We start from the raw sequence: 11,814 nt of genomic DNA, 5'->3' as shown, positions 1-11,814 counted from the left end.
TGCTGTACAGTTCTTACCTGGGGACCTCCAGGGTAGGATTCCTCAATGCCACTTCAACGCTTTGAGTGAAGAAATTCCTCCTCCTCCTCCTCAATCTTAAATGGCCTGCCCCTTATCCTGAGATAATGACCCCTGGTTTTATACTCCGAAGTCAGGGAAATATCTGGGCTGGAAGTCTCTGCCCGTTCGGAGTCTCTTTCCCAATGGCAGCGCACGCCCGCCCGCTTGCGGGTTTTCCGACGGCATGGGTAGCTCCAATGGGAGCTCCCATTGACAAGCGGCGGGAAGAGAGAATCCCACCGGCAGCGAACGGTGCGCCGCTGAGAAACATACGGTTGGGGGATTAGAGAATCCCGCCCCTTAGCTAAATCCATTCTGTCATGCTCTGTAAACCTTTGTACATTTCAGTGAGGCCACCCCTCATTCTTTGAAACTTGAGGGAATACAGTCCCAGTCTCTCCTTATAAAACAATCTCATTATCCCAGGAATTAATCTGGTGAACCTCTGTTGCTCTCCCTTTATGACAAATCTATCCCTCCTTCAATAAGGAAACCAGAACTGTACACACCACTCCAGGTGAGGTCTCACCAAGGCTCTATACAACTGCAGCAAGACATCCTTGCTCCTGTACTCAAATTGCCTGTGATGAAGGCCAACATACCATTTGCCTTCTTAATTGCTTGCTGTATTTACATGCTAACCTTTAGTGAGTCTTGAACAAGAGCGCACAGGTCCCTTTTATATACCTGCACTTCCCAACCTCTCACTATTTAAGAAATATCCAGCTTTTCTGTTTTTTTCTACCAATGTGAATATCTTCACATTTATATTCACATTACATTCCATCTGCCATGTTCCAGCCCTATTACTTAGCGTATCCAAGTCCTCTTGAAGACTCCTTGCAACCTGGGGTTGGTTTAGCACACTGGGCTAAATCGCTGGCTTTTACAGCAGACCAAGGCAGGCCAGCAGCACGGTTCAATTCCCGTACCAGCCTCCCCGAACAGGCGTCGGAATGTGGCGACTAGGGGCTTTTCACAGTAACTTCATTTGAAGCCTACTTGTGACAAGCGATTTTCATTTCATTTCATTCCTCCTCAGAACTTGTGTTCCCACTCAGCAATTCTGGAAATATTACAATTGGTCCCCACATCCAAATCATTGTGCGGGATTCACTGACCATCCCGCCGCATGTTTTTCAGTGGCCAAGGCGGCCCGCCAGCGGGATCTACCGACCCTGCCATTGTCAACGGGATTTCCTGGTGACAGCACTCCTTGCCGCCGGGAAACCTGTGCATAGGCATGGGACCGGAATTTCCTGCCGGCATGAACAGCCAATAAATCCCTCCCACTGATATGGATTGTAAACAGCTGTGGACCTCGCACAGATCCTTACGGTACCCCACTAGAAGCAGCCTGCCATTCTGAGAATGATCCGTTTATTTCTACATTCTGCTTTCTGTCAGTTAACCGATTCTCAGTCCATACTGGAGTATTTCCCCCAATCCCATGCATCAAATTTTATTTCTTAACCTCTTATGTGACACTTTATGAAAAGCCTTCTGATAATCCAAATACACCACATCCACTGGTTATCCTTTATCAATGCTACAAATAACATCCTCAAAAAAACCAACAAATTTGTCAAATATGATTTCCGTTTCATAAATCCATGTGGACTCTGTCCAACTTTCCCATTCTTTTGTAAATGTCCGGTTATCACATCCTCCTTAAAGATTCTAACATTTCCCCTACTACTGTCATCAGACTAACAGGTCCGTAGTTCTCCATTCTCCCTCTCCTACCATCTTAAATAGTGGGGTTCCATTTGCTACTTTCCAGTCTGCAAGAGCCTTTCCATAACCTATAAAATTTTGAAAAATAACCACCAATGCATCTACTATCTTTCTAGCCATCTCCTTCAGAACTCTGGCATTAAACTCATCTGGTCCTGGGGATTTCTCAACCTTCAATCCAGTTAATTTTTCAAGTACTAATTTTAGTTCCTCAGTTTCAAAAATCCTTTGATTGCCTCGTATTTTGGAAAAAACTTTTGTATCTTCTGTGAAGACAGGCGCAAAGTAACTGTTTAGCTTCTCCACTATAAATTCTCATGCCCCATCGATAATGAGCCCACATTTGTCCCACGCTAATAGTTTCCTTTCCACACACCTAAAGAAGCTTATATAGTCCGCCTTTATGTTCCCTGCCAGTTTGCATTAATATTGTCTTTTTCGCGATCAGTTTCTTGGTCATCCTTTGCTGGGTTCTAAATTGCCCCCAATTCGCAGGCTTACCACTTTTTCTGGCATCCTTATAAACCACTTCCATCTAATGCAATCTTTAACTTCTTTTGTTAACTATTGTTGATGCCCCATTCTCTTTGGGTATCCATGCCTTAGAAGAATATATATCTGTTGTAGACCGCTAGTATTCCTTTAAATTGCAGCCATTGCCTGTATACTGTCAAATTGTTCAGTGTATTTTCCCAATTCACCAGAGCCAACTTGCCGTTCAATCTGATTCTCTATTACTAGTGGACTTGTACAACAAGGTGACCAAAATTGGGAACTAAATATCCAAGGATATTTGGCATTTAGGAGGAATAGGGCATATTAAGAGTGCCACTGCTCCTTTTTGCCCATCTCTCCTAAATGCCAAATATCGTTGGATTTAGTTCCCAATCTTGGTCATTTCTCCGTGAGGGCAATTAAATCATACCCATTTACCTCAATTTGTACATTTAAAGCATCAATCGTTTTGTGACTGTTATGTGCATTCAGATAGAGTGCCTTTAATTCTGCTTTTTTGACATTATTTTCTATTCTGATCCTATGCTTGCCTATGCTTCATCTCTCTTCTATTTTTGCTTTCTACTTTTCAACTTCCTTTTATCAGTTTTCTTTCCCTCCAATCTGAGCTCCCTCCCAGATTCCCATCCTCCTGCCAATCTAGTTTAAACCTTCCCCAACAGCATTTTTTATTTTTATTTCGAGTACCCAATTATTTTTTTTCCAACTCAGGGGCATTTTAGCATGGTCAATCCACCTAACCTGCACATCTTTTGGGTTGTGGGGGTGAAACCCAGGCAGACATGGGGAGAATGTGCAAACTCCATGCGGACAGTGACCTAGGGCCGGGATTCGAACCCAGGTCCTCAGCGCCGCAGTCCCAGTGCTAACCACTGCGCCACATGCTGCCCCTTCCCCAACAGCACTAGCGAATCTCCCTGCAAGAATGTTCGTCCCAATCCCAGTCCATTTTATACAGGTCCCACCTGCCCCAGAACTGTTCCCAACGCCTCAGAAATATGATGCCCTCCTGCCTACACCAATTCTCCAGCCATGTGTTCAATCGCTTAATTCTCCTATTCCTATGCTCACTTGCATGGTGGTCTGGGAGTAATCCTGGGATTACTGCTTTAGAGAGGTCCTGCTTTTCAATCTCTTTCCTAGCTCTCTGAAATCTGCTGTCAGGAACTCATTCCGCAACCCCTCCTCACCACCTAGGTCATTAGAACCGACGCGGACTACGCCCTTTGGCTGTTCACTCTCCCCCAGAAGAATGTTCTGAAGTCAGTCAGTAACCTCAGTGACCCTGGCACCAGGGAGGCAATACACCATCCTAGAGTCATTTCTACAGCCACAGAAACGCCCGTCTGTTCCTGTAACTAACAAATCCATTTTAGTAGTACTGATAAATCTGACAAATGCTTAACACACTTTACGAGTTGCAATAAACCTTAAGCACCTTTTCCCCCCTAAGTAAACCTAATTCACTACTCGCTCAGCCTCTCCGTCACTCAGATCATGGGCGAAATTCTCCAATCCCCCGCCGGGTCGGAGAATCGCCGGGGGCTGGCGTGAATCCCGCCCCCGCCGGTTGCCGAAGTCTCCGGCACCTGAGATTCGGCGGGGGCGGGAATCGCGCCGCGCCGGTTGGCGGGCCCCCCCCGCGCGATTCTCCGGCCCGGATGGGCCGAAGTCCCGCCGCTAAAATGCCTGTCCCGCCGGCGTAAATTAAACCACCTACCTTATCGGCGGGACAAGGCGGCGCGGGCGGGCTCTGGGGTCCTGGGGGGGGGGGGGCGCGGGGCGATCTGGCCCCGGGGGGTGCCCCCACGGTGGCCTGGCCCGCGATCGGGGCCCACCGATCCGCTGTCGGGCCTGTGCCGTGGGGGCACTCTTTCCCTTCCGCCTCCGCCACGGTCTCCACCATGGCAGAGGCGGAAGAGACTCCCTACACTGCGCATGCGCGGGAATGCCGTCAGCGGCCGCTAACGCTCCCGCGCATGCGCTGCCCGGAGATGTCAGTTCCGCACCAGCTGGCGGGGCACCAAAGGCCTTTTCCGCCAGCTGGCGGGGCGGAAATTCGTCCGGCGCCGACCTAGCCCCTCAAGGTTGGGGCTCGGCCCCCAAAGATGCGGAGCATTCCGCACCTTTGGGGCGACGCGATGCCCGTCTGATTTGCGCCGTTTTGGGCGCCAGTTGGCGGACATCGCGCCGTTTCCAGAGAATTTTGCCCGTAGTCTTCTGACCACTTATTGACTGTGTGGTTTGAAAAGTGTGACCTTCTATAGACCCTCTGATGATTCATCAGCTAGTTTAGCTTCCTGTTCCAGTAATTATCATTGTTTAGAAGCTTTAATATAAAATGCAAAAGTGTTTTTTTCTGTGCTTACAGAGCAGCTTACAATCAACAAATTTGAACCTTTGTAATTAGCTTTAGAAATTTTGAATTAAAAAATCAACTAACCATCCTTAATTGGTAATTGATGGACTTCAATACCTGCTTTGTTGGAAAGAGTTGCTCGGTAATGTGGTACTAATTGTAATGGTACAAGGGTGAAACAAACACATCCAGAAATCTGTTTTTTCAGCCAGATTTCAGCTTTGACCATTATACAGATGAGGAATGTATTGTAATTACATGTGGCTGACCACACAGTATCACAAGAAACTCCAAAGGGACCACCACGATTTCCTTGAAGAAATCAAGTAACTTTTACAACTTAATAACTTTTTCTGTTTATAGTTGGGAGAGCTGGACTGGTATTAAAACATCTTTGTGGATGTGTTGGAATTCAAGGTAAACTTGTGGGTGGATTTTTGGTTCATAGAAATGTGGTTTAAGGAGCATTAGGAAATCTTATTCAACTCTGCCTGATCAGGTGAAGTCTTTGTTTCTTCACAAAGTGAAGATGGTACAAATTCACACTGGCTGTAACTCAGCACAAAATTATCAGCCTCAATTAAACCACAAATTTGGCTGGTGTACAAAACACACTGTTAGCTCGAGCATGCCCATATTTGAAAGTTCATGATTATCCAAACATTCAGCCTTGTGACAAATTACTGGCAGTTTTTCTAAGTTGCTGAGTTTTTGGTATGTTTTGCTCAACAAAAGGCCTGAATATACTTTGCAGAACAAATAGTAGCACATAGAATGTCACACTTTTTTTCCACAGAACAGAGACAATTACATCCGGTCATGCAAGTTATTACCAGATGGATGTACCCTGATTGTTGGTGGGGAAGCCAGCACGTTATCTATTTGGGACCTGGCAGCTCCAACTCCACGTATAAAGGCAGAGTTGACATCCTCTGCTCCTGCCTGCTATGCTTTGGCTATCAGCCCTGACTCCAAGGTCTGTTTCTCCTGCTGTAGTGATGGTAATATCGCTGTCTGGGATCTGCACAATCAGACTTTAGTCAGGTAAGTGCTGAATTGGGGAAACTGGATTCCTGTTGTTCATAATAATGGTTACATTGGAAGGTTGTTGAAAATATGATGATAGATATATGCTAAGAAAGTGATATTCTCCTTGTGAATATTGTAATCAAGTATTTTTTTGTAATTCATTTAAATGCCAGATGACTGGTGGGTGGTGTTATGTTTTGCCTTTACTAGGGCAGGTTTATATTGTTAGTTATAACTAAATAAATTAAATAAATGAATAACCTGTATTGTCACAAGTAGGCTTATATTAACACTGCAATGACATTACTGTGAAAAGCCCCTAGTCGCCACATTCCAGCGCCTCTTTGGGAACACAGAGGGAGAATTCAGAATTCTTAGCTGGTACGGGAATTGAACCCGTGCTGCTGGCCTAGTTATATGAATATCAAACATGCAATACTTCTACCTTCAACGGTGTATCTTTTTGTAGGCCATGAACTGCTATTAGATATCTAGTTAACACTAAAATCACAAATCTATTCCCCTCTCATTTTAACAGTCAGAACCAAAGGTACCTGGTCTTGATTTGGTGAAGTAATAATGAATAAAAGTACACAAAGGATGCTTGCCTGATTTGAGCATTATTCCCTAGGGATCACTTTTAAATTCTAAAGGTGCTATTCGATGTTATCTTCCTCTGAGTTCAATTAGATTGACCTCATAAAACATAGAAAAATACAGTACAGAACAGGCCCTTCGGCCTACGATGTTGTGCCGAACCTTTGTCCTAGATTAATCATAGATTATCATTGAATTTACAGTGCAGAAGGAGGCCATTCGCCCATTGAGCCTGCACCGGCTCTTGGAAAGAGCACCCTACCCCAAGTCAACACCTCCACCCAACACTAAGGGCAATTTTGGACATTAAGGGCAATTTATCATGGCCAATCCACCTAACCTGCACATCTTTGAACTGTGGGAGGAAACCGGAGCACCCGGAGGAAACCCACGCAGACACGGGGGGGATGTGCAGACTCCGCACAGACAGTGACCCAAGCCGGAATCGAACCTGGGACCCTGGAGCTGTGAAGCAATTGTGCTATCCACAATGCTACCGTGCTGCCTTTAAGAACAAATAAATCTATACTATATCATTTTACCATAATCCATGTACCTATCCAATAGCTGCTTGAAGGTCCCTAATGTTTCCGACTCAACTACTTCCACAGGCAGTGCATTCCATGCCCCCACTACTATCTGGGTAAAGAACCTACCTCTGACATCCCCCCTATATCTTCCACCATTCACCTTAAATTTATGTCCCCTTGTAATGGTTTGTTCCACCCGGGGAAAAAGTCTCTGACTGTCTACTCTATCTATTCCCCTGATCATTTTATAAACCTCTATCAAGTTGCCCCTCATCCTTCTCCGTTCTAATGAGAAAAGGCCTAGCACCCTCAACCTTTCCCCATAAGACCTACTCTCCATTCCAGGCAACATCCTGGTAAATCTCTTTTGCACCTTTTCCAAAGCTTCCACATCCTTCCTAAAATGAGGCGACCAGAACTGTACACAGTACTCCAAATGTGGCCTTACCAAAGTTCTGTACAGTTGCATCATCACCTCACGGCTCTTAAATTCAATCCCTCTGTTAATGAAAGCTAGCACACCATAGGCCTTCTTCACAGCTCTATCGACTTGAGTGGCAACTTTCAAAGATGTATGAACATAGACCCCAAGATCTCTCTGCTCCTCCACATTGCCAAGAACTCTACCGTTAACCCTGTATTCCGCATTCATATTTGTCCTTCCAAAATGGACAACCTCACACTTTTCAGGGTTAAACTCCATCTGCCACTTCTCAGCCCAGCTCTGCATCCTATCTATGTCTCTTTGCAGCCGACAACAGTCCTCCTCACTATCCACAACTCCACCAATCTTCGTATCGTCTGCAAATTTACTGACCCACCCTTCAACTCCCTCATCCAAGTCATTAATGAAAATCACAAACAGCAGAGGACCCAGAACTAATCCCTGCGGTACGCCACTGGTAACTGGGATCCAGGCTGAATATTTGCCATCCACCACCACTCTCTGACTTCTATCAGTTAGCCAGTTCGTTATCCAACTGGCCAGATTTCCCACTATCCCATGCCTTCTTACTTTCTGCAGAAGCCTACCATGGGGAACCTTATCAAATGCCTTACTAAAATCCATGTACACTGCATCCACTGCTTTGCCTTCATCCACATGCTTGGTCACCTCCTCAAAGAATTCAATAAGACTTGTAAAGCAAGACCTACCCCTCACAAATCCGTGCTGACTATCCCTCATCAAGCAGTGTCTTTCCAGATGCTCAGAAATCCTATCCTTCAGTACCCTTTCCATGACTTTGCCTACCACCGAAGTAAGACTAACTGGCCTGTAATTCCCAGGGTTATCCCTAGTGCCTTTTTTGAACAGGGGCACGACATTCGCCACTCTCCAATCCCCTGGTACCACCCCTGTTGACAGTGAGGACAAAAAGATCATTGCTAACGGCTCTGCAATTTCATCTCTTGCTTCCCATAGAATCCTTGGATATATCCCGTCAGGCCCGGGGGACTTGTCTATCCTCAAGTTTTTCAAAATGTCCAACACATCTTCCTTCCTAATAAGTATTTCCTCGAGCTTACCAGTCTGTTTCACACTGTCCTCTCCAACAATATCACCCCTCTCATTTGTAAATACAGAAGAAAAGTACTCGTTCAAGACCTCTCCTATCTCTTCAGACTCAATACACAATCTCCCGCTACTGTCCTTGATCGGACCTACCCTCGCTCTAGTCATTCTCATATTTCTCACATATGTGTAAAAGGCCTTGGGGTTTTCCTTGATCCTATTCGCCAAAGATTGTTGATGCCCTCTATTAGCTCTCCTAATCCCTTTCTTCTGTTCCCTCCTGGCTATCTTGTATCCCTCCAACGCCCTGTCTGAACCTTGTTTCCTCAGCCTTACATAAGTCTCCTTTTTCCTCTTAACAAGACATTCAACCCCTCTGGTCAACCATGGTTCCCTCACTCGACCATCTCTTCCCTGCCTGACAGGGACATACATATCAAGGACACGTAGTACCTGTTCCTTGAACAAGTTCCACATTTCACTTGTGTCCTTCCCTGACAGCCTATGTTCTCAACTTATGCACTTCAATTCTTGTCTGACAACATCGTATTTACCCTTCCCCCAATTGTAAACCTTGCCCTTTTGCACGCACCTATCCCTCTCCATTACTGAAGTGAAAGTCTCAAAATTGTGGTCACTATCTCCAAAATGCTCCCCCACTAACAAATCTATCACTTGCCCTGGTTCATTACCAAGTACTAAATCCAATATTGCCCCTCCTCTGGTCGGACAATCTACATACTGTGTTAGAAAAGCTTCCTGGACACACTGCACAAACACCACCCCATCCAAACTATTTGATCTAATGAGTTTCCACTCAATGTTTGGGAAGTTAAAGTCACCCATGACTACTACCCTGTGACTTCTGCACCTTTCCAAAATCTGTTTCCCAATCTGTTCTTCCACATCTCTGCTACTATTGGGGGCCTATAGAAAACTCCTAACAAGGTGACTGCTCCTTTCCTATTTCTGACTTCAACCCATACTACCTCAGTAGGCTGATACTCCTCGAACTGCCTTTCTGCAGCTGTTACACTATCTCTAATTAACAATGCCACCCCCCCCCCCCCCCCCCCCATCTCTTTTACCACCCTCCCTAATCTTATTGAAACATCTATAACCAGGGACCACCAACAACCATTTCTGCCCCTCTTCTATCCAATCTTTATAATTGTGTGAGATACTTGGACCCAGATGAGTGGGTTCTTCCTGGAAGTAGAAGATATGTGCGGAAGGGGCAGGCAAACCATGTCCACATGTTTTTGGGGGGGTGCAAAGTTGGGTAGCTTTTGGGAGGCGGTGTTTGGGAGTTTGTCGGTGGTTGTGGGGTCAGGATTACGCCCCAATGGAACCTATGGTCGCGATCTTTTGGGTGTCGGAGGCACTGGCGCCGGGGCTGCAAGAGAGGAAGGGGGCCAATGTCGTGGCCTTCACCTCTCTGGTTGCCTGGTGACGGATACTATTGAACTGGAGGTCGGCAGTGCCGCTGGGGGTCGCGGCTTGGTTGGGGGATTTGTACGGATTTCTTAGGCTGAAGAAGATAAAGTTTGCCCTTGTGGGGTCAGAGGAGGGGTTTTACGTGCGGTGGAGGCTGTCTCTGTCCATGTTTGAGGAATTGTTTGTCGCGGGGGGAAGGAGGGAGTTTGGGGATTAAAAGGGGGGAAAATTGAAAAAACTATGTATTATGTTTATTTTGTGCTATGATGACGTGTTTGAGTGTTTGGAATAAAATATATCTTCAAAAAGTAATAATTATGTGAGATACATACCTAAGCAAAATAAAGGGTTTAACAATAAATGAGTGTGGCACTTTGATTAAGAGGTAAACAATGTATTTGGTACAGCGGAATTTTGACTCAGTAGCTTTACAGAGAGAAGCTATTTTGCTTTGGGCCTGTTGCACTTGCGTAATATTTGCACATCATAGATCATGAACTAATGTTATGTCCTGCTGCAGTTGTTTAACCAAATGCAATACCAGACAGTGAAGAAACATGTTGATCTGGAGTCCAAAACTAACAGTATAATTGTGTTTATCTAAGGCTTGTGGAGGAAATCTTTATTCTGTTTTGTTTGCTTAATCAGGCAATTCCAAGGTCACACAGATGGAGCCAGCTGTATTGACATTTCAAATGACGGCACCAAGCTTTGGACGGGAGGTTTAGACAACACCGTAAGATCCTGGGATCTCAGAGAAGGAAGGCAACTACAGCAGCATGACTTCACATCGCAGGTATTTGGAAATCTGATGCTAATTTGTATGTCTCTAATTGAATCACAACTATAATTGAAAAATAAACACCTGTGAGAAAGTAGATGTATTTCTTTTACTAAATGCGGTCATCAGCACGTGACAGCAGATGATACTCTATTACTTCACTGATTTTATAAATCATGGTCAAAATAAGTTAATGTTTTCAATCTTAACTGTTTTATAAGTGCATCATCTGCCGATTGATTGCCGTTTTCTGTCTATAAAATATGCTACGATCTATTAAGTAAATCACATGGCTAATGTACTTGATCACTTCTATAACCATTTGTTCATGGTTTATTCCTGCAGCCCAGAACTGCAATCAGGATTTTTCTGTGTTTGTATATGAAATATGTAGAGATAAAAACTTGCAAATGCATTAATTAGATCATCGCTTGAGTTTTAAAAAAATGATTTTTAAGCTTACTGGTGCAACTTGGAGTTCATGGATCTTGGAAGAGATGTTCTGTGAGGAGTCCCAGCTCTTCCTGCTGGTATCCACAAGGTGATTGCTGGAAGATGAGTAGGTACCTTCATCCCCTCCAAGCAGCCGGTAATCAGGTTGCAATGTGGGGAACTTGATCACAGTCTGGTCCCTGGCCCATCTCAACAGATCCCACCATGGCTCCGTGACTTTGGAAAATGCAGCCCTGCTAGGGGGGCCAGCACCGCGGGAGCACAGCACTGCTGGGGGTCATCACCAAGGGAATGCTGCACTGCTGGGAAGCCAACACAGAGAGTGCCACACTGCCGGGGGGCCAGCACCGAGGGAGTGCCGCACTGCTGGGACGCCAGCACTGAAAGAGTGCTGCACTGCTGGGGGGCGGGCTCTACCAGCTCAGAGAGAGCACCGCACTTCCGGGGCACCAGCTCCGAGGGAGTGCTGCACTGTTGGGTGGCCCGTCCTGAGGGAGTGCCGCACTGCCGGGGGTCCAGCACCGAGGGAGCGCCGCACGACCGGGGGACTATCACCGAGGGAATGTCACCTCCAGAGGCAACAATTTTGAATCAATCAAAATGCTAATATGATGGAAGTGGATTTCTTTGAATAATCCATCAACAGATTAGTCTGAAGCTAAAAGAATAGATGCTTAACCACAGTCCATAGATTATTGTAATAGATTGTTGTAATAGCTTGTGCAGATTCAAAATAGTATTTCAAAATGATATGCTGTAATCTCATGCCTATCCTGAATCATAGAATCATGGAATTTACAGT

General features: G+C 45.5%; 1 protein-coding gene across 3 annotated transcripts in view; it reads left to right on the top strand.

Annotated features, from left to right (window-relative positions):
• The window catches only part of LOC140429532 (transducin-like enhancer protein 1), a 145,435-nt gene that overhangs the window by 119,604 nt on the left and 14,017 nt on the right, over nt 1–11,814 (top strand). For all 3 annotated transcript variants that reach the window (XM_072516652.1, XM_072516651.1, XM_072516650.1), the window contains 2 exons: nt 5,469–5,716; nt 10,427–10,574. In XM_072516652.1, coding sequence (XP_072372753.1) covers nt 5,469–5,716; nt 10,427–10,574 — 396 coding nt within the window. The remainder of the gene's footprint in view (nt 1–5,468; nt 5,717–10,426; nt 10,575–11,814) is intronic.

This window comes from Scyliorhinus torazame, chromosome 9 (genome assembly GCF_047496885.1).
Source record: "Scyliorhinus torazame isolate Kashiwa2021f chromosome 9, sScyTor2.1, whole genome shotgun sequence".
Lineage (NCBI taxonomy): Eukaryota > Metazoa > Chordata > Chondrichthyes > Carcharhiniformes > Scyliorhinidae > Scyliorhinus > Scyliorhinus torazame.
This window is presented reverse-complemented; position numbering and strand designations above follow the sequence as displayed.